This window comes from Candoia aspera, chromosome 1 (genome assembly GCF_035149785.1).
Source record: "Candoia aspera isolate rCanAsp1 chromosome 1, rCanAsp1.hap2, whole genome shotgun sequence".
Lineage (NCBI taxonomy): Eukaryota > Metazoa > Chordata > Lepidosauria > Squamata > Boidae > Candoia > Candoia aspera.
This window is the reverse complement of record NC_086153.1, coordinates 117,939,456-117,964,121: the sequence shown is the minus strand read 5'-3', so window position 1 is coordinate 117,964,121 and position 24,666 is coordinate 117,939,456. Positions and strand designations below refer to the sequence as shown.

At 37.1% G+C, this 24,666-nt stretch overlaps 1 protein-coding gene across 1 annotated transcript in view; it reads right to left on the bottom strand.

Annotated features, from left to right (window-relative positions):
- The window catches only part of ME1 (malic enzyme 1), a 134,210-nt gene that overhangs the window by 26,798 nt on the left and 82,746 nt on the right, over positions 1 to 24,666 (bottom strand). The window contains exon 7 of the mRNA XM_063312599.1: positions 2,608 to 2,717. Coding sequence (XP_063168669.1) covers positions 2,608 to 2,717 — 110 coding nt within the window. The remainder of the gene's footprint in view (positions 1 to 2,607; positions 2,718 to 24,666) is intronic.

Below are 24,666 nucleotides of genomic sequence, written 5' to 3'. Positions count from 1 at the left end.
TGTCACAGGGAAGACCATTGCCTACACCACTCTGATCTTTGTCATGGCACCATGGTATTTGAATATCTTTTCTACCAAGTGCTAATATGCACTGTATTTCTTGACTGCTTGTTTCTTTACTGCTGATGGTTGATCCTAAAGGGCAGAAGCTGTCCACTATTTCAATATTTGTAGTGTCAGTTCTAAGACTGGTCATTGCAACTGTTGTCATTAGTTTGGTCTTCTTTATATTTAACTTTAGCTCCATTTTTTCACTGTGCTCCTTGACATTTATTACCAGAGCTTGCTGATCCTTTGCATTTTCACCTAGAAATTGAAATATAGCACTTCCTTGATGTCATTAAGAATTTTATTTTTGAATGCAGAATCCCAAGGACAGATAAGCTAGAATCCTCTTGGGGTCATTCTAGATATGTCACTAACCAAAACTAAAAAATAATTGGGATTTCTTCTTAAATTTAAGGCAAGAGCAAGCTATTAGTTTTTTAAAGTAAAAACTTTAGCATGACAGTGGCATTTTTACTAGATTCTGTAAATTTACTGTAAACTGCCCAGAGTCCCTCTTTTGAGGGAGATAGGCGGTGACGAAATTTGATACATACATACATACATAAAAAGATTCTCCTCACTGCAATCCCAATCAAAATCTCCCCTACCTTTTTTTTTTTTTTGACCAAGTGACACATTTTGTATCTGGTATAGCTTAACTTTCATTAAAGTAATTATTTTGAAATAGCTAAATTAAAACCTTTGGGTAAAACAAATAGAAAAAATAGTTTGTCACTCCACTGAGAGACTGAATTATTAACATTTTACGATGGATGTATTCAATCAACAAAGCTCTTGGTGTCATGGGCAGGACATACTGTTCTCTACTGATGCCTCCAGATGAGGCTTTTATTGTACTAATACCCTGATTTATTTTACATGTTTCAAACACTGCTTCCCATTTGAAAACTTCCTGTTTCCTCACTGTTTCTTCTCTGTTTTTGTTAACCTAGAAAATCTGTTAAGGAGAGAAAGATGGAATATTTGAACAACAGCTTGGGACTGACAATCGTCAATATTTGCTTATCTGGAAGTAACCATAAGGTAGTTTTATAATACGGATGCATAGTAAAGCAGAAATACCAAAACTCAGCTATGAAACATAGGAGATATCTTTTAAAAAAATCAGCAGGCAAACCTAAATTGCTATCTGCAGAATATTTTTAACTATGATTCCAAAATCCAGATGATTTAATATGAAGTTTGTAAATAATATGCAGTAAGCTTAACATAAACATAGGCCAAGCAATTTTGTTTCCAAATTCCTGAAAAATTCCTGAAAAACGGCAGAGAGGGCATGTGACAGGCCCCGTCTGTAAGAGAACTTCATCTCGTGGGGTCCAGGAAGTGGACCTTCTCTGCAGTAGCCCTTTGGAACATCTTGTCCCCAGAGGTGAGGCAGGTCCCTTCGCTTCCGACCTTCAGGAGGGCCCTGAAAACTTGGTTCTGCCATCTCATGTGGGGTGGGAAGGTGGGCAGCCATTCATGGGGATGGCTTGCACCTTAGAGCCCCTCCCACCTGATTAGAATTTTCTAGCCTCTTGGATTTTACACTTATTTATATTGTATTTTATATTTGTAAATTGTTTTATTTTTATAGGATTTTAATTGTTTATTATTATAGTTTTAATTTTATTGTAAACTGCCCAGAGTCCCTCTTTTGGGGGAGATGGGCGGTAGCAAAATTTGAATAAATAATAAATAAAACCAAATCTTGTAGCCCTCACATGCAATATTTACATACTCCTGCTACTACTGATGCCAGCTGATAAAAATGTAATGTGCATTATTATTATTATTATTAGCCATCAAGTTGACATTGACTCTTAGTGATTACATAGATAAATTTTCTCCATGACAATCTGTCCCTAATCAGGTTATTCAGGTCTCCCAGCCATAATGCAGTCTGTATGGACACTATATAGTTTGTATTAAGCTTTACTCTTGTTTTTAAAACTTTCAATAAAATTATATTTAAAAAAAAGAGTCTTCTCCAACACCAAAGTTCAAAAGCATCAATACTCTTCCTATCCTGCTTCTTCAAGGTCCAACTTCCGCTTTCATGGAGTGTCACAGGAAATACCATTGCTTGCACTATTTTAACCTGTGTAGGTAAATGTGCCTAATAATATAGTGTTTTATCAAGTCTGTTCATCTTTAGTCTCCAAAAAAAAGGAATTAGCAGAGTTGACAGCCAATAATTATTGCACGCACATGCAAGAAGTGTATTCAACTACCAAAGGAGGTTTGCTGAAAGCCAGGAGATGCCATCATCATGACAGATAAGCCAGGGAAACACCTCTGGTCCACTCTCAGGGGACCTAAAATGTGATAATGGGACAGGAGTGGCACAGCAAAGATCGTCCAGCGGGTCTCTTCAGATCACCACAGCAAATCAACAAAGGGCTTGTGCGCATTACCCCAATCATCATGTTAATCTTCAAGCATTACCTAATGGTATAAGGAGTGTCAGTTCTTGACACATGGTCTTTTACAGATATTAAACTATTAAGTCAGTACTGTCCTCTACTAAACAGTATCTTAGAAATATTTCGTTACCTTGAATGTCATCATTGAAAGTGCAGTACAAGTTGCGATATTTATTCAGAAGACGGAATGCATTTTGGTTAGCAAAATCTTCAAATTGAATGAGGCAGTTTTTGCCATACCTAGGGGTACAAAACATTGTAAACTTAAAATGAAAACAGTAAAATTAAACTATATTCATTAATAACATATGATTGGTCATCCTATTTTTCCAATTACATGCCGTCATGCTTACATGTTTCAGAAAGTACGGTACAGCAAATTTTTCTCATTTTCTGATTAGGAACGATGAACTGGATGGGTGAAATGATTACCTAGATCTAGGCAATTTATACATTTTTAATTGGAATGGGGTAGTAGTTCAATGTTTCACAAGTAATAAATTAAATGACATTATTATAATTGTTTAAAGTCTAGTAGAAAAAAAAATCACACTTTGAATATATGTGAAGTAAAGATAACAAGCCTGGAAGTGTAAATTGTGAGCAAAGGACTAGGCATTACATAGATTTAGATGTTTAAATGTTATTTTAAATTAATCAATTTAAATACAAAACTGAAATAGTGAATTATATGCCCTTTAACTAACTAGAAGCTATCCACACATGGAAGATTTTATGGGCATTTCCTTCTGCGTGCAAAAATAGTAGTCAAAGATGGTACAAAATTCATTGCCTGCATCAGCCATGAAGAAGAGCACCCCAGGCAGACACAACCGCACAACTCCTTGTGCTGAAAGAAATTACTTTGCTATTTCTCCAGAACAGGAGTAAAAAGCAGTTCATACTTTGAATTTCCCCACAAGGCAATTGTTGCAGAGTAGTAGACTGGGCAGATTTTGTTTTATATGTCATTTCATACAAAAGTTATGAGTTTTAAGGTGATCATTAAAACCTTTATATAACAGCTTGTAAAACTCACTGTCATCGTTATATACACTGATAAGCAAGCAGAAGTTTCCACAGAGGGGAGTCAAAAAAAGTCAAGATGGTGGCCTCATTCATATGATCAAAGCCTTGCCTTTTCATATGTGTGTCGTTTCCAGATGTTTTCTCTTACAGATACTACTAGAACTGACATGGCTAAGAAAAGTTCCATTGATTATGTAATACAGTCGCACTATTTCTATCAACTCCTACGATATATGTTTTTGGCAGACTAGTAAATTAACACTTGTACAGATTAACCTAGTGAGTAGGGCTTCCTCATTAACCTACACTAAATTAAAAAAGCAGAACTGAATTTACTGTGACAGTTTTAAGAGGATTACTCCAAAATTATGATTATCCTATTTTTAATAGTATGCTCAATTCATTATTTTTGATGAATATACTCTCTATAATCAGTCTGTCAAATAACTATTTTGACTATACTGTTATAATATTAAACTCGGTGGATTATATGCAACAATATGCAAGCAACTTCTACCCCTACAACCAGATATTCCAGCCAAACAGTCTTTGTACTTCCCAGACCTTCTCAGCCTTGTTTAAAGTGAACCAAGTTTGATCCAGGCTGTTTGGGCTACTTGCAGATATACTCAGATATCAAGATTATGAACGAAGTCATGTCTAAATGTTTCCGGTTCAAGAGTTCATAGAGAAACCAGGCATCAGCACTCTGCCTCTTTGGCCAATAATTGAGCATAGCCAGTGGTCAGCCATCACTGCTTGCTGGCTATCAGTTCAAGCTGGCCAGTAACTGAATGCCATGTCCTACTACCTCAGGTTCTAGCAGCCTGCCATTCCCCACTTTACAAAAAGAACAGAAAATCAATTGTTAGGGTTCTCACACCCCTATGCTTCATGTATTATTGCATGCTTAGAGTATTTGTGAATTTATTGATTGATTGATTGCCAGGGTATACAGTATATATCATTTCAGTCACCTGATTCTATTCTTATAAAATATACCCACACAAACACAAGCTGAAAACTATCAAAATCTTCTTGCTTGCCAGTAGCAGCAAACCTCAGTTGCCGTTCAAACCCAAATGACCTGAATGCTGGCATACCGGCCATTCTGCATTTCAGCACCTTTTTCTAACCATGAGAGCCAGCACATTGGTCTCATGGGAATCTAGCAGCTGGAAGAGAACACACTGCAGAAATCCCCACTGGCATGAGCAAAGGCTGCTCTTTAAAATGGAAGGTGGGAATATACTAGTACTTTTGAAATTGTCTTTGCCCAGCTGTAACAGTATTTCTCTATTCAACAATAAAACACCACTACCAAAACAAAAATATATCTTGACTGCTAACCCTTGGTGACAATATTATGGGACTGATAAGTGTCACCCCACTGCTTGCACCATTATCTGGAAGGCACCAATGGGACCTTTATTCCTGCCCGTGTACCCTCTACCCTCCAAATCTATTTGTGCCACTCTGAATACTTAAAATGTAACTTATATATACTGTACATATACAGTATAAGCATATTAATTCTTATACATTAGTCCACAAGTCCCTTTATGAAATAATTCTCTGAAGATGGTTAGGAACAACACAATGTAATTAGCACTAATTATAGTAGTTAATACACCCCACATGGTATGAGCACCCAACAGGCTGAGTTTTAAGATTCAATCTATTGATAATATGTGTAATTTCCCTGTGGATTTAACATAGGAATCATTAGTTTGCTATTTAAATACTACAGCTACAAAAGAGTGCATTAAAGTTTTGCTTTAGTAAATGACTAAAAGTTAGAATTTTCAATAAACATCAACACAAGGTATATCACAACTTAATAGAATTTCCATAAAACTTCATACAGCACTTATGAGATCATTTCAGCAGTATAGATCAAAACATCCTAATTTATTTTTCAGGTTCATTTAATAAAATGGTACTACCAGATAATGATGCTAGCACAAAACATTACTGTTACACCTTTACAGCACAAACTTGGAAGTGTCAAGCCAAAACAGTAAAAGCATTTCAAAATATGAAATGTACTCTTTCATTGTACTGTTATTTCAGCTTGTTAAGAATGGAAAATCTTGCATACCTGAATTAAAATGCTATTGTTCAATAGAATGCTAATTTGAAAAGAATCTGGTTACATAATTGTGAATTATTTCTTGAAATAAAGGTCTAGATAAAAACTGAACTAAAATTGTTTGTAGCAATCCTGCAATGGAATCTGATTCCATTTTGGAATTTAATCCTATGCAAATTCTCTCAAAAGTAATTCTACCTAGATTAAATAGATTTTATAATAGATTAAATAGATTTACGTGCACACATGTTCATATGTGCATGTAAATACACATGCAACAAATTATGGCTTACTTGCTGGTACTGTATTCAGATATCCCATAAGTAAACATGTATGGACAAATGCCAGGGAGTATTTATTTTACATATATAAATGGTGACCAACATGATCAACTGTGAATGCATGTTTGGAGAAACATGAAGTTTTGTCAATTCAATATTTTTTTTCAAGACTTCATGTAGAAATTCCTTTGTGATTGTGTGTGAAGCCTCAAAAATAAATACAAACAAACAACGTAGTTTGAAGGTCCTACTCCCTAACACATAGGACTAACCTTAGGCTAGTTCATTCCAACAGTTTAAGGAAGATACAGTGATTATCACTTTTCACTAAACCTTGCTGAGCCCTGTAGCTTGTTGGACTGAAGAGGTTATCCCTGTCTGTCTGTTTTTACTGACTGCTAAACAGTAATTCCATCTCACACTCAAAACTTCTACTCCAGCAATGAGCCCTTCTGGCCATTTGATCCTGTTAAGTAGAGTTCAGGCTTCTGCTTTGCCATCATCATCCTATCCTTTCCTTTGTCTCTTTCTGAAATTTATTCTAACTGGACATTTGAAAACTGTGGACAGTCTAGGAAAAGTTGCTACAAGCCAGCAACATGAGTCAGAAAACATCTAGATTCCCTGATGTTCACTGCTTCTTAGTCATAATTACTGGTGCCCATTTTCCCATCTGGTGCTGTGGCTGCCTCCTTCCTTCTGCTCCAGTGAGAATCTCACATATCCAATTTATGTTTCCATGAAAAAGAGGCAACAAACTTTGAATGGGATGTTGTTACGGGGGCCATTGTTATTTTCAGCATCTCAGTAATACAACTCTATTTAATCTCTCCTTTTTGATGTCCCACTTTCTTCAGTGAAGGTGTGTCATTCATCTACTTCTTTTGCTTTTTAGATCCTAGACCTTCGTTATACTAACCATCACCATCCTTTCTCTATTAGGAAATATAAACAACAGACCACTGATCTATCAAGCTAAGATTGGTAGATCACATGTCATGCAGTGATTTATGCAAGATTCTACCTGTGCAATGCTATTTATGAGCCTTTAATAGGAAATATCCAAGATGTAATCATTCTCTGTTTAAAGCATGTTTGCACTCAATTAATTATGCCTTGTCTTTTAGTCTAATATTTTAAAACTTATTGGTACTGGACAAGATATAAAACTACTCCCACAAGGTGAAAGCCGTGCTAGTCATGCAAGCTCAACTCTTCCTTCCTGTCACTTCTCACAGCAAGGTAAGGAGAAACTTTTATTCTCCACAAGACTTTTTCAGAGCACCTGCACTGCAGAAAGCAGGTGGTGGAAGAAAGCTCCATTGGGAAGTGTCAGCAAAACTGTTCACACTCCTTGGCATCAAAACAAAACTACATCCCACACAGTTATGAGGGCAGGCAATGGAAAATGAAGATTAGGTTGAACCGAATCGAATCATCCATTCAGTCGTATCTGACCCTTGGCAATTCCACAAGCCAACTCTCTCCATGATTTCCAATCTTGTACAGCTTCTTTCAGTGGCTTTATATTTTGGCCTGTGTCTTATTATGTAGTTTAGATGATAATGCATCTGTTGCATAGGATGAAAAAGCTCGGAAAGGGAGCATTTTATATTTTTTGCTCAGAAAACAGGATATAAAACCTACTGCACGATAGCAGCCAGCACATTATGGTCAAGTGTTGCCGCCCACATGTGTATGAAAAGGATGTGGATGTTCTCCTCACCCCTTTCAACAGCCCTTGTTTGCAGGAAGCACAACATATAGTAGCAACCTGGATTTAGCTATGATTACATGCTGCAAATTGCATTTAATGATGTTTATTTTGCAACCTGTACTCTGAGGACCAATTACTGGCACAATTTTAAACTTCACTTCTTTCCTTATTTCTTTTTATTCAATTCATTAATCTGCAATAGTCCTACTAAACCTTTTTATACTATATTAATTATTGTTCCATTCTTTTTATCCCATTTTAGACTGTGATGCTGAAAGCAGGGAGAGCAATTTTAGCTTAAGGAAAAGATTGAAATAAGCAACCTATGTTCTTTAGACATAATGTGATTTTCAGAAAATACATTTTTACTGGGGGAAACTTGGTTTTTGGGATTTCCAGGCCAGAAACTTCTACAATTAGTTTATCATCTTTTGTGCAAAGGAAGCATTTAACACTAACTTATTGTCTACAAATATATTAATTTAAAAAAGTAGCACTGATTTCTGAGAATACATACATTGCCTGAAGCTTCCCTGGAAGACAGGAGAAGGGTCATTCTCGTACATTCCCTCTGCAGTGTCAATGAAAATTAAATATGGTAGACGCCTTACTGAACAGAATTCTCAAAGTGAACATTTAAGTGTTTTACAGTACTCCTACAATGATTTTGAAAACATCCTGTTTTAAACATTCCAAGAGTTATCTCAAATGTAAAAAACTGCAATCACATTTAATTAAAAAAAGTTAAATTGGTGTTTAACAGACAGAGATTGTGTTTACCAATCTGCATAGCTTTTCTTCCTGGGATCTGCATGGTCAGCAAAGGCATGGCAGAAACTCTGATGTGAGATTGTCAGAGTCAGTTCTGATTAGATCAGACGGTAAAGAGAAGACTCAACACCAAAAATAAATTTCTTAAAATGTTATACATTGCTGTTTCCAAATTAGGCATATTAGTCATTAGGACAAATACATCTCTCTTATTTCATTTCTTAATGATTATTCTGATCCCAGAACTATAATCATTCAAAGATTTGGAAAATATACATTCCTTTTCATAGGGAATATGAATCAAATTATGATTTAAGATTCTTGTTTCAGATTTGTTATTCTGAATATCATCATTATTGATATCATTTATATGTTTGTATTACATTTGATAAAGCAGAACAGAATGGTTTTGTTTTTAATTAATGTCCATCATTAGTTTGAAAAGTATTGAGTTGACCTCTAACTAATTATTTTATGTTAATCTTTGAAATTATCAGCCCAGAAGAAAAGTATGTTCCTCCATTATATATGTCCAGACATAGGTCAAATGCATTTGCATCTTGTATGAAGACTCTGGACATTAAAAAAATGTGAAATAGAAAAATCAAAATATATGTGGCTTTCAGATATGAAATATTTCTTAATCATTGTTATAGATAATTAGAATACAAATTTAAAGAGAAAAGAAATATATAAAGAAGTGATTTCCAACTTTCATCACAAGTATAAACAAATTTCGTGACTCTTCACCCCCTCTAAGGTTACAAACATTTATCTCTTCACCCCATATCCATCCCTTATCTATAAACAAATCCATAAAACATCATATTTTCAGTTCTGGTGTCAGCAGAAAGTCCATAAAGGGTAGGCAGAAATAACATCATATCTTGTTTTAATCTTGATCAAATAAGTCAACTCTATATTCCTTCCCTTTACTTCTAACAGTCTTAATCCTTATTTCGTTCAAATATTGTCATAGGATTTGATTTCTCTTCATTTCTTCTTTGTCCCATCCCACAGAATTCTTCAAGGCTTTAAGAAGCCTCTTTTGTAAATCCAGTAGGAAAAAATTATCCAGGTCACTCCCTTGGTTTGTCATTTGTATTTCCCTTTTAAATTTTAAAACCTCAGGCAGTTTCTTTTGTAGATCGAGTGAAATATCCTTTTCCACGTTATTCTCTTGGCCTGTCAGTTGTAAATCCACTTTCTATACCATCTCTATCTTGTCAAATAAAATTTGTTACACATCTGATATTTCTTCAATACCTTTTGGACATAGTCAATCCATAGAAGCAAACATCATTACTGACATTGTTGATATTGTAGCTACTATTTTCTGATTCCATTTCAAAAGTCTCCTTCACTATTTTTATTGTCATAATGTTTTGCACCATCTTGCAGACCTGTATATCTTTCCTCTACCTAAAATCTTTCATCCCCTCTAGTGTCCACTTTTTGAAATAATGAAATTCTTTCAAAATTCATGTGATGTCTTGTAAAAACCAAAACAGCATCTATTTCCCACAAAAGCAGTACTTTCCATTGTTATTGTTCTGTTAGAATATCTGACCATTTCCACAAAAGGAAAGAACTAGAAAGCTAAGGGAACTCAGGGTGTATCTGCACTGCCAGGCTGAGTATGGACTTGTATGCACAACAATGAAAGGACAATTAAATTCCCACAGTGGAGGAATGGACTGTGAAAATGTCAGAATTTGCAGATATGACAAAGCTGACCTGTTTGGTCAGAGAAAAAGCAACAAAACCTTTTCTGAAAGATGGGAAACCATATATGGAGTTTTTGCTGAAAGAAGAAAAAAGTGATATGATAATTTATGGGGTCTGAAGACTAAAAACGATGTGGACTAAATGAGGGGCTGAAGGGACTTTTATAACATCTAAGAGGGAGGACGGATTATAAGATCGTAATTATCTGTTGAACAGAAGGTCAGAAGTCATTATATTTCATAACTTTAGGTTTTTTTCCTTTTGTTTTCTTGCACTTCCTTTTTCTTTAGCTCTGTCTTTTACTTTATGTAAAATTCTTAATATAATATAATATAATATAAATAAGGAGTACGAGCTTGTCAACTGTTTCTGGAAGTCAGGAATAGAGGTTGCCATTTTCTATTCACCCCCAGTCCACTATTAATACAACCCTTATCCATGTTTTCCTGCTCAGAGATGAAAATATGCTGATTTGTGCTGGCTCAAATTGCTATTGTCCAGCTTTACTTTTTTCTGTCCAAACCTTTGCACTTTGATTGGCTGCTACACCAAAGCAGGAATGCTTCTTCACTCTGTCAGTGGTAGCCATCCTGTAGCAATGTAATTTCTGCTGCAGATACTGTTAGCAATGGTCCTTCACTAGCACAGCTGTTATAACATTTGCCTGACACACAGAACTTATTCTGGCAGAAATAATCATAATTTCCTAATCTATCTAAATTTCTGCTGGGGTTTTGGTTATTTTTAACCCCTTAGTAAAGCTACCAGGGCCCCATTTCATTGTTTCTCCAATCATCTGAGGTAGAAGGCTCATAAAACCAAAACGGACTCATTTTGTGCTACACTGTCCTAATAAATATGCCATACTGCTCGCTGCAAAAGTGCAGCCAGATCTGTGGATCTGATAAAGTTCTGATGAGGTTTTAAAACCAGCTGTATGATCAACATTTTTAAATGAATTGCAGTAGGCCTTCTATGGCCTATTAGGACATCTTTGCAAATCAGAAATCCTGACAAAGACAAAGAACAGGAATTGTGTGTTAAATCAGAATAATATGTTATCTCTAGTTCAAATCAATTAGAATTTTAATTCATTTTAAACAACCAATATATTACTTAAATAATAAAATCTATGCTTCTATATGCAAAAATACTTAATTGTGTGTCTAACTGCAAGCATGTAAGTCTATGCTACATCACACAAGATAATTATGCAATTTAAGAACAGAGGTAGAGATACAGTTTTACTTTGCACGACTGAAGATTGGGAGAAAGCTAGAATCAATTCACTAGGATAAAAGTAAAAAAAGAAGCTTGAGGAATGCTGATTATACAATGGTTATACAATAGATATTTCAAAAACTACTGGTTCATATTTTTGTTTCAGTATATGGAATTACTGATGAGACAAAATTTTCTATTAGTATTGCTCTGTGAACCTGTTACTGATTTAACTACATATTCTAAAGGTAAAGGTTTCCCTTGACGTAAAGTCCAGTCGAATCCGACTCTAGGGGGCGGTGCTCATCTCCATTTCTAAGCCTTAGAGCCGGCGTTGTCATAGACACTTCCGGGTCATCTGGCCAGCATGACGACTCGGAACGCCGTTACCTTCCTGCCGAAGCGGTACCTATTGATCTACTCACATTTGCATGTTTTCGAACCACTAGGTGAGCAGGAGCTGGGACGAGCAACGGGAGCTCACCCCGCCGCGCGGTTTCGAACCGCCGACCTTCCGATCGGCAGCTCAGCGGTTTAACCCGCAGCGCCACCGCGTCCCATATTCTAGTTCGTTGCTAAAATTTTATTTTAACACTATTATAAGCAATAATTTATTCAGTTTTTGGGGACGTTTGTTCTATTTACGTGGTTAACTTGAAATGGAGAAGAGTATACACATGGTGCCTTAAAAGGTTTACTTTTAAGAAAGTGTACAGATTTCAGCCTTATTTTAATCTTTGAAATATATAACTATTTCATAAATATATTAATCTCCTCCCTACTACAGTCTGGAAAGATGGGCAGTAACTGTATCTGTCTGTTCAGAAAATTTTGTCCCTAGGAACTGAATTAATGAGATCTTAGAAATGCATTCTGACTAGTGAATGCAAAACCCATTTGATGCTGTTCAAACAGAACAATTCCACTGACATGAAATTCCACTCAGTGCCTCCCACTTTATTAGTTTTCAATGCAAAACGAAGACTACTGCCAGTTTTATATTGTTGAAATTCTTGTGACTTAGCCTAGAAAGAATTTAAGCATACCTTTAATTTCTGGCAGAAAACGAATTTAGCTATGATTACTAAGTATTATACAATTTTGTTCACTTCCTAGGAAACCCCAAACCAGCAGATTAAGAACCTATAATTTCAGTACAGCACACTTAAACACACTAATAAAGTCAAACTTCAATTTTGCAAGTCAGATGTAGCTGAACTAATTTGAGCTTATGGTAAAGTGTTCCTGAGACTACTTCACTGGATATTCAAACACCAACTCATGGAAAGTTTGTATTACTATATGAAAGGTCCTGGAAAAATAAGAACATGCAAAATTCTGAATTTTGAATTTATCTTTATTAAACCTTCCTTCAAGAAAAGCCAATAAAACCATTCTCCCCAATAGACGTAAAAGAGGCCTGAAAAGAATATGTACCGTTTATTGTAATTAAATAGGAGATATTGGTCAAATGAATGTTTTTCAAGTGTTGAGGTGGGGAGAGAGAGACTTGTTCTTTTTAGGACTGCCCGGTAGCCTCAATGATGCACAAGGATGAGAATACTTGGTTTTTACTTCCAGACCTAAAATCCTTAGACAACATAATTGTTGTTTATTCGTTTAGTCGCTTCCAACTCTTCGTGACTTCATGGACCAGCCCACGCCAGAGCTTCCTGTCGGTCGTCAACACCCCCAGCTCCCCCAGGGACGAGTCCGTCACCTCTAGAATATCATCCATCCACCTTGCCCTTGGTCGGCCCCTCTTCCTTTTGCCTTCCACTCTCCCTAGCATCAGCATCTTCTCCAGGGTGTCCTGTCTTCTCATTATGTGGCCAAAGTATTTCAGTTTTGCCTTTAATATCATTCCCTCAAGGGAGCAGTCTGGCTTTATTTCCTGGAGCATGGACTGGTTTGATCTTCTTGCAGTCCAAGGCACTCTCGGAATTTTCCTCCAACACCACAGTTCAAAAGCATCTATCTTCCTTCGCTCAGCCTTCCTTATGGTCCAGCTCTCGCAGCCATATGTTACTACAGGGAACACCATTGCTTTAACTATGCGGGCCTTTGTTGTCAGTGTGATGTCTCTGCTCTTAACTATTTTATCGAGATTTGTCATTGCTCTTCTCCCAAGGATTAAGCGTCTTCTGATTTCCTGACTGCAGTCAGCATCTGCAGTAATCTTTGCACCTAGAAATACAAAGTCTTTCACTGCTTCTACATTTTCGCCCTCTATTTGCCAGTTATCAATCAAGCTGGTTGCCATAATCTTGGTTTTTTTGAGGTTTAGCTGCAAGCCAGCTTTTGCACTTTCTTCTTTCACCTTCATCATAAGGCTCCTCAGTTCCTCTTCACTTTCAGCCATCAAAGTGGTATCATCTGCATATATGAGATTGTTAATGTTTCTTCCAGAGATTTTAACTCCAGCCTTGGATTCCTCAAGACCAGCTTGTCGCATGATGTGTTCTGCGTACAAGTTGAATAGGTAGGGTCAGAGTATACAGCCCTGCCGTACTCCTTTCCCAAACTTAAACCAGTCCATTGTTCCGTGGTCTGTTCTTACTGTTGCTACTTGGTCGTTATACAGATTCTTCAGGAGGCAGACAAGATGACTTGGTATCCCCATACCGCTAAGAACTTGCCACAATTTGTTATGGTCCACACAGTCAAAGGCTTTAGAATAGTCAAGAAAACAGAAATAGATGTTTTTCTGAAACTCCCTGACTTTTTCCATTATCCAGCGGATATTGGCAATTTGGTCCCTAGTTCCTCTGCCTTTTCTAAACCCAGCTTGTACATCTGGCAATTCTCGCTCCATGAACTGCTGAAGTCTACCTTGCAGGATCTTGAGCATTACCTTACTGGCATGTGAAATGAGTGCCACTGTTCAATGGTTTGAACATTCTTTAGTGTTTCCCTTTTTTGGTATGGGGATATAAGTTGATTTTTTCCAATCTGATGGCCATTCTTGTGTTTTCCAAATTTGCTGGCATATAGCATGCATTACCTTGACAGCATCATCTTGCAAGATTTTGAACAGTTCAGCTGGGATGCCGTCGTCTCCTGCTGCCTTGTTATTAGCAATGCTTCTTAAGGCCCACTCAACCTCACTCTTCAGGATGTCTGGCTCTAGCTCACTGACCACACCATCAAAGCTATCCCCGATATTTTTATCCTTCCTATACAGGTCTTCTGTATATTCTTGCCACCTTTTCTTGATCTCTTCTTCTTCTGTTAGGTCCTTGCCATCTTTGTTTTTGATCATACCCATTTTGGCCTGGAATTTACCTCCAATGTTTCTAATTTTCTGGAAGAGGTCTCTTGTCCTTCCCATTCTATTGTCTTTTTCCACTTCCGCGCATTGCTTGTTTAAAAATAATTCCTTATCTCTTCTGGCTAACCTCTGGAAGTTTGCATTTAATTGGGCATATCTCCCCCTATCACTGTTGCCTTTTGCTTTCCTTCTTTCTTGGGCTACTTCTAGTGTCTCAGCAGACAGCCATTTTGCCTTCTTGGTTTTCTTTCTTTGGGATGTATTTTGTTGCCGCCTCCTGAACAATGCTGCCAACTTCTGTCCATAGTTCTTCCGGGACCCTATCTACTAAGTCCAGTCCCTTAAATCGATTCTTCACCTCCACTGCATATTCCTGAGGAATATTTTTGAGCTCATATCTAGCTGATCTGTGAGTCTTCCCTAATCTCTTTAGTCTGATCCTAAATTGTGCAAGAAGAAGTTCGTGATCTGAACTACAGTCAGCTCCAGGCCTTGTTTTTACCGACTGTACAGATGTCCACCACCTTTGGCTGCAAAAGATGTAATCAATCTGATTTCGGTGTTGTCCATCTGGTGAAGTCCACGTATAAAGCCGTCTCTTAGGTTGTTGGAAGAGAGTGTTTGTTATGCAGAGTGAATTGTCTTGGCAAAATTCTATCAGCCTATGTCCTGCTTCATTTTGTTCTCCCAGGCCATACCTACCTGTAATTCGAGGTGTCATTTGATTGCCCACCTTAGCATTCCAGTCTCCTGTGATGAAAATAACATCTCTTTTAGGCGTGTTGTCCAGTAGGTGCTGCAGATCCTCATAGAACTGCTCTACTTCAGCTTCTTCAGCATTTGTGGTTGGGGCGTATATTTGGATCACTGTGATGTTAGATGGCTTGCCCTGAATTCGAATTGAGATCATTCTGTTATTTTTTGGGTTGTATCCAAGCACTGCTTTAGCCACTTTACTATTAATTATGAAGGCTACTCCATTTCTTCTGTGGTCCTCTTGTCCACAGTAGTAGATCTGGTGGTCATTTGATGTGAAGTGGCCCATTCCAGTCCATTTCAGTTCACTGACGCCCAGAATGTCTATCTTTAAGCTTGACATCTCACCAATAACCACATCCAATTTGCCCTGGCTCATAGATCTTACATTCCAGGTTCCAATGGTGTGTTGATCCTTAGAACATCGGATTCGCCGTTCACCACCAGCACCGTTGGCCGCTAGCCGTCCTTTCGGCTTTGAGCTAGCTGCGTCATCACGTCTGGGGCTAGTTGAACTCATCCTCTGTTCCTCCCCAGTAGCATTTTGACCATCTTCCGACCTGGGGGTCTCATCTTCCGATGGTATACCGACATATCTCTGGTTGTACTGATCCATTTAGTTTTCACGCAAGAATACTGGGGTGGGTTGCCATTACCTTCCCCAGGGATCGCATTTAGTCTGACCTCTCTGTCATGACCTTCCCGTCTTGGGTGGCCCTTCATGGTTTAGCTCATGGCATCATTGAGGTGCTCAAGCTCCAGCACCACGACAAGGTAACGATCCTTTGCTGAAGAGACAACATAATAGATTCTCATATTTAAAAATGCACTAATCTTTCAAATACCTGTTTAGTATTTTAAATTATATACATTCCATCTTTTTTAACATTTTGACTCGGCAGGGCTATTTTAACAGTAATAACAAAAATCAAACAAGTGTTCTTATCTTGGATCTCATTTGGAGAAAGTTTTGCAGGTACAGAATTCTTCAAAATACACATTTTTGTTCAAATTTTATTTCTGTATGATAACAGGAAAGTCAGCACAATTCAGAGATATAAAAATAAATACTTCTCTTTGACAGGTGCTACCATGACATACTGTCTTTAGAATTGTTAGGCTAATTTAATGTTAGGCAAATGCTGTTCCTCACAGATTCCAAATGCAGAAAACAAAAGTAATGGGGAAAAATAAATTTTAGGACCTCTGGATGCCGTGAGCAAATTTATGTCAAAAGTACTCAGTAATGGTATCATAATAAATTTTGGGTGAGGGGCACAGAAATAATACTTGACATTAGGAAGTGGCAGCTAAGAAGAAATCAGAAGAAAGGAATTGTCTATTGGTGCATATTCCACAGTTCATATATCTGACAAAAACAGTCCCTTTCTGATCTTTTAAATGAGTCAGTATAGTGACATTAAAAGGTTACCTTAAGGCAAACTACAAAGATGTTGAGGTGTTCATTGTATTATCCCCACTGGTAACTATAGAAGAAAAGGCACTTCTCAACAGAGTCAAGACACCACAAAGACAGAAGCAGGAACATTGCTTTGAGCAGCAGAAGGATGTGGTTCAAGCTGACTCAGAGCAACAGTAGAGTGTGTATGTGTGTTTTTAGGTATCTTACAATATTTAAATTATAAACAGATGTTTGTGGGAAGTAATCTAGCCTTCTTTTTCTTACATGCAGTGTATTAATCATTGTATCCTAACTATAAAGATAACATTTTGCTGAGCTGTTTATATTCAGCCAGTAACGCTATTTCAGTTCAACATGACTCTGGGCCCCATCAGATATAAAAACGAATGACTTTCAGATCATTGCACTATGACATTCTTGTTTTGCACATTCTTCACCATGTCTGAGGCTGGGCAGCAAGTTAGAGTGAAACCAGCATCTAGTCAATATATTTTCTCAGTCCCTGATATGTTGTTGGACTGAACTGATATGTTAAAGAATGGCACTGTATCTGCTGTGGCTAATAGATATTTCTTTTATTCCCTTCTAAAGGAACCTACAAAAAAAAATACAGTGTTTGAGATTTCCTGCCTAATTATGAGGTCACTGTTGTTAATATGCAAGATCTACAACAGAACACAAAATGACAGAAAATAAATCTTTCAATTGTTATTTTGCACACATCTTTAGTCTATAAAAACGAGTCTACCAGACAGATAACTAATTAGCATCTAGGATTCTTCACAGATTACTAACTCAGAACTGGTCTCCTTAAAAATAGAGTAATTTTGGATACCTATTACATTCATTTTTTCATCTGAATCAGTTATGAAAAAGGATACTGGAGTGAGGATAATTCACCCATTACTTTCAATAGCAAATGCAAATGCTTGCATTTCCGCCAGCTACTGTATGTATTCTGCAAGCTACAAGTATAAAAATGTGATGCAAAATACAAAGTACCTCCATAACTTTATCAAAACAACAAATATTCTGTAGCACTGATGTCAGAACTGCCACATGAAACCATATGTGTACCTCCAAACATATCCCATTATCCTTCAGAAAGATAAGGAATACAAATCTGAACACACGAGATCTAAGAATAATCTTCCCTTCCCATACTGTGAACAGTAAAAACAGTACATAAAAATTTACAAGCACTTTTAGAAAGCATGTTTTTATGTTTCCCACATGATTCATTCAGAGTGTGCCATAATACTGGAAATCAGAATTCAGGATGTAAGGAAAGGCTGCTTTTGTAAGATTTTCATAAATGTTTTTCATGAGTCTCCCAAAATATGATTGATTGACTACATTTTCAGACTACCAGATAACCAGAGTTCTTTCCAGTGGTGTACAAGCAAATTAAAACCACAAAATAATAAAAAATGATGAAAGCAAGCATGCCATAAAAATGTGACAAAACTAGCACCTAGAGTAAGAATGCAACACAATTCAAATGAAAAACAGTAGCACAATCAAATGTTAAAAAAAATCTAAACACACTAAAAATAGACCTTAAATATCAGATAGAATAAAAAAGATTTTTACTTTGTGCCAAAAATTCTACAGCACTGGTATTAAGTGGTCCTCTTAGGGAAGGATAGTCCACAAAAGGAATGTAAAACTAAAATGGCTCTCTCATTGGCAATTATTCACTGTAGAAATGGCATCTGGAAGACAACCTTAGATTGTGTCCTCTAGGGCAGGAATAACAATCCTGTGGCTTCCTCCCTCCAGATTCGTATTAATTTTAAAAATTAAAAGAGAAATACCTCTAGCCCCACATCAATTCCACCAATAATTCTTATGAAAAAAAAAAGGGGGCTACTGCAACTCATTTGGGAAAAGATGCTGGACCAGGAGGAGGAGGAGGAGGAGGAGATGTGAATGGCAGAGGGTATCCAGAGGTGATATGCTAGGGAGCAACCTACTAGTTTCCCTTGCTTTATCATGTTTTGTGAAAAAGCAAGCTTCCCAAGGTTGTTAGTGTATGAGAGCTTCAACAGCATGCTCTTAAAGTTTCAAGTCTAAAACCCAAAATTTTGTCTATCCCTGTCTTAGAGTCTATGTAGATATGAGAGAGATAGCCCTAAGATAGTTTAAAAGTTTTAAAGTTAAAAAAAGTTGCAGTCTAGTCACTCTGTTTTGAACAGGGATTCTCAGACTGTCTTCAAAGGCAGCCTCATAAATAATGCATGCAGAAATTCAAGCAGGAGGTTATTAATGTATTAATAAATGTTACAAGGCCGTCTCTTTTCAGACAGGTTGCAGTTGATCTATTTGTCTGAATTCATAACAGGCATTATGACCCACATCTCCACAGAATGTGAAGGATCCCAAAACCCCTCAAGCAAATAAACCGAGGAACAGTCTCCTCCAGAACATGGTGAGCACCACTTAACCAGACAGACAAAACATTTGTTAACTTGACTGGATGAAGCTTCAGCTTATTGGCCCTCATTTGGTCCCTTAATGAGCCCAATCATTAGTAATATCAACTGAATTAGGTGAAAAACTGAAGAATAAATGGATTGCATTGATATATTGGTGACACCTCAGTCCAGCTCTCTGATTACCCTCTTCAGCAGTTTCATATTAGTTAGCTGCCACTGTGTTGGGATTCCCCCCTAGTGACTCCCTCCTAGTAACCGCCCACAGTCCCTCTGGTGGGAGGAGATGGACGGTGACAAATTTGATAAATAAATAAAATAAATGTGCACTTTTTTTAACTAGTCCTGCAGTAGAGCAATACAAAAAAATTTAAGATGTTCTGCCTTCTTCTGTGGTTGCTGTAGCTCATCTCATTAGGGATTTCCTGTGGTGATGGAAGAAAAGATTATCCTTCCCCGCATTACTTTAATGTTTTGTTGCTACTTCCTAATTCTCTGTTAATGGAAGTAGAAATCTGTACCAAGAAACCTTAAGCCATTTCCTCACATCCTTTTGAGTCCACAAACATTGGGCCATTTTCTTCCCAGCCTTGAGACTGGAATGCACCTACTCCATATTTATTCAATGGTTCTGTCTGGTCTGAGTTATGCTGGTTCCCAGCATCAGCCCTTACACATTATTGATATATGAGTCATAGGTGTTTGTCAATAACAATTGTTACTCTTTGCATATTGCCGGATATATTACTGGATATATTACTGACCTCACTGAGGCTTATAATTTACAAAGATTTGGCGCAAAGCAAAGCAAAGCAAAGCAAAGCAAAGCAAAGCAAAGCAAAGCAAAGCAAAGCAAAGCAAAGCAAAGCAAAGCAAAGCAAAGCAAAATAAAGTTAGGCTGCATCCTTTAGTGATCACTTCCTGACCTGAATGTAAACAGCAATCATGCTTCAAGCTTGACTGGTTAAACTTATTTTCTTCTTCAGTGAATACCAGCAGTTTTCCTTTCCATATACCCTCTTGCAACAAACGAGGAAATTTTAGCTTTTTCACAGTTTGAAAAATTAGCTTGAAAGTAAAGTTGATTAAGGATGCACAATGATTAAATTAAATGGTGTTTTTTTGTTTTGTTTTTTTACATTTCACTCTCAGAAACCACAATATGGTTTTGGGAAAAGCCCTAATCTTCAGCAAAATTTGTTAAAATTTAAATATACTGCTATTGTGTATCATTGTTAAGAAAACACAGCCAATAAAGACATGTTGATTAAATACATGTTACTATGAAAAAGATGAAGTATTTTTGTTATTATTTATTGTTCTATTGATAGTATTGAGCCTAATTAAATGCCATGAAGTTAAATATTTTTAGATTTTTCTTGAATACCTAAATAGTCTGTTTTAATACTACAGCTTCAACAGTACAGTACACTGAAGCCTACTCTGACAGCTAAAAATACAAATGATCTACAAGCTCTAGGAATGAAAGTCAAGGAGCACATTGAAAAAAGTGGGACTAATATAAAGAAGACCAAACTAATTACAACAGGTACAGCAACCAGCCTTAGAATTGACAATGAAAATACTGAAGTGGTAGAGACTGTACCTTCTGCCTAGGTTTGACTGTCAACAGCAAAGGAACTAGCAGTCAAGAAATATGCTGCCGATTAGCACTTCGTGGAGTAGCAATGAAGGCCTTGGAAAAGACATTCAGATGTTGTGGTATGTCTATACCTACAAAGATCAGAATCATGCAGGTAATGGTTTTCCCAAACTCTATGGAAGCGAAAGTTGGACTTTGAAGAAAGACAGAAAGAGTATTGATGCTTTTGAACTTTGGTGTTGGAAAAGACTCCTGAGAATACCATGAACAGGCAGAAACAAACAAATGAATTATTGAACAAATCAACCCAGAGTTGTCACTCAAGGTACAAATGACCAGGCACAAATTATCATGCTTCTTACTTAATTCTCTGGAGAAGGCTCTAATGCTGGAAAAGGTGGAAGGAAAGAGGAGAAAATGGGTATATTGTTGGTTGGTCCTATTGAAGGACCAGGTTCAGGACAGATCCAACTGGAGAAGATCTATCTATGTGGTTGCTAAGAGTCAACACCAACTTGATGGCATGTAATCTATACTGAAGCCAGGCTGAATTCTTCTGGTACATGAATCACTTGTCTAAGAATCTAGAAATAATCACAATGGTTCCAACTCTCCTGAGCTAGATAACCGTACAGGTCATGCTGCACACCCAGGTCTAATTGTTTAATTTGTCAATAAAAATGTCCTTATGTCCATATAAACTAAAGTGAGCCATTGAGTGAAAACAGAAAGCATAGACATGCCATTAGAACTGCCAGCAGGTTACAGAGTTAACAAAATTAACCTGCTTAGATCACTGATGAAAATATGGCACAGTGAACCTAATATTAACTTCTCATGGCAAAATGGGTATCTGTAGGCTAAGACACTGAAGCATTTGTACTGATTTAACATTAAAAAATCTATAAAGTACAACATACCACTGACTCCAGTTTAATGTTTATTATCCCAAGGGTATGGTAAGTCAGGAAGTCAGGTTAGGACTTTTTACAAAACATCAGTAAGTCAGCTAATTGCAAAATGCAAGCAGCTGGATCATATTTTAAAATCTGATTTAGAAAATATAACAAACCAGATGCACTTGGTAAATTTAGTCTGCAAATACTGTCCTTTAAAAATACTTTCCATCCATAATTTACAGCTTCTGTGGTCTTCTGGCAAACTCTTTAAGAAGAAGAAGAAAATCCTGCGCTGAGTAGTCAATTTGGCTTCAGACCAGAACATGCAAAACCTTTACTAGTTTGACCTTGGTATTGCTCTGCAAAGTTAGTTGGGAGCTCTGAAACACTGTGGTGGAAAAGCAGCCTTAAGTCATTGCATATTACATATTGAAAAAATAATCATGTCAGCAGTACATTGGTAAGTTTTTTTATTATTTATTTTCAAAATCTTATCCTGATACCATGACATACCTATTTTACAGTCAACTATGGGTGATTCCCCAAAACCTCATCTGACCTGGGAAGTCCAAATAGAAGTCTCTCTCCCTCCTCCTAAACTAACTCTATCTCTTTTCTAAAAACTACACATTTTCTTCTTCTGTCTGTGTACAGAGGAACCTTACTCAGCTTCAGTCAGAAGGAAGACAGGAGAGATGCCTCTTTTCTTTCTGATAGGGCTGCTAAAGGAGAGGTAGATAGGTGATATTTTCCTGGTCTGAGAACATTAACTAGCATTGCAAGGCTAACAAGATAAGATCCCAGGCTAACAAACATACCATTAAAATAAAAAATAAAAAATAGAGGCTCCCCCCAAAAGAGTAAGGTTTAAAGTCCAGCATTTTCAAGCATAAATTAACTATTTCAGAGCTAAAATAAGTGGTGGAAGGAGATGGATTTCTTATGCATCTGGAAAAGCAATGAAAGTCTATAGATGTGTCAATGGGAGTTGAGCCTGACTGAGGAAAACTTCAACAACAGGTAGGTAAAGGTAAAGGTTTCCCTTGACATTAAGTCCAGTCGTGTCCGACTCTAGGGGGCGGTGCTCATCTCCGTTTCAAAGCCAAAGAGCCGGCGTTTGTCCGTAGACACTTCCGTGGTCATGTGGCCGGCACGACTAAATGGAACACCGTTACCCGCCCGCCGAAGCAGTACCTATTAATCTACTCACATTTGCATGTTTTCGAACTGCTAGGTTGGCAGGAGCTGGGACTAGCAGCGGGAGCTCACCCCGTCACGCGGATTCGAATTGCCGACCTTCGGATCGGCAAGCTCAGCAGCTCAGCGGTTTAACCCGCAGCGCCACCACGTCCCTTCAATAACAGGTAGGGCATCTGAAATTCCTACAAGATTTAATGAATGCTTGGTTTTGGAACTCTTATGTATTACTGTGTGTATATTGTATAATTTTGAGTTAGTCCCTAGGTTATTCTCAGACTGTAGACTGGTACCTTTTTTTAGGAATTCAAGCTGAAACCTGAACAGAGAAGGAACAACAGGAAGGAAAAGGATTAAAAAGCCTTTCTGTTTTGGCCTTTTTCTTTCAGATATATTCTGGAGTGAAAAGAAGTCATGCTTTGGTAATAGACTGTCTTAAAACAATCTCTAGCAAGATTTTAATAAGAATAAAAATTAAGCACACAACATTATAGGTCTAAATAAAGAATTAAAAACTGAATAAACTATATTTTCTTTTGTGAAAGTTGATTTGAAAAAAGAGAATTTTTATGACTAATATAAAAATAATGAACCAAAGAAGCAATTTGTCTAGGAATCTTTGATTTGATTGTTCCAGATGGATATATTTTGACAAGAACTTCCATATGTCCTCTACTCTTAATTACTTTTTTTCCCTCTTAATTGAAATCTGTCTAGGCTTGATGGTCAGATGTGCATATGTGCACATGGTAGCAATTGCAATTTCCACTTGAACCAAAATAAAATTGGCAGTGGGAAAGCAATAATCTTAAAGTTATGAATCAGTAAGTTTAGGCAAATACTACAGCAATCCTATGGTGTCAGAACTCCCTTAAAATGTCCACTCTCAGAATGTGAGATCCTGGAAGAATGAGATTACTGTAGTTCTGTTCAGGCCCCAGACCTTCTTCAGCTTTAGACAGCAAAGAAAGGAAGACTGGCGGGGGGTGGGAAGGGCTGATATTGGGATTGGCAGCCCTCCCATCCTACAGGCATGCTTGGAAACTAGAGGCAGCCTTGAAAGCAGCAGGACGGATTAAAAAAATAAACAGTGAGGGAAACAAAACTAACAGCACAGTTTCTCCTCTCTTTCTAGAATATACAATCAAAAAGAGTTAACTGCCCTATATATTAGAGATACAACACATACATATGTACACAATACAGAGCAAGGTAGTTGAATAAAGACAAGCTATAAATAAAAATATAATTAATAATAATTGCATTTTAAAACATGTAATGTTTTAAAATGTTTTAAATCATTTTGTAATCTGTCCCGATGTACATACAAGATATAAAATAGTATTTTGTGGAAAATAAAGCCATGAAAATGTTTTGTGGAAAAGAAAGCTATGATTTTACTTCCCACTAGGTAGGTCCAATGAAAAAACAGCAATTAACTGCTGAAACAGAGTCTTGATTTTATACAGTAACAAATGCACACAATTTTAAATATTGCAGCAATTTTATAAGGTCCAAATTAGCTTTTGCCAAGAAATTGAACATCCACATTTCAAATTTTTACTTGCAATGAGAATTTGATGTTTTTTACTTACCTTATAAAAAAATGTTTGTTGTTTATTCATTCAGTCGCTTCTGACTCTTCGTGACTTCATGGACCAGCCCACGCCAGAGCTTCCTGTCAGTCAACACCCTCAGCTCCCCCAGGGACGAGTCCATCACCTCTAGAATGTCATCCATCCACCTTGCCCTTGGTCGGCCCCTCT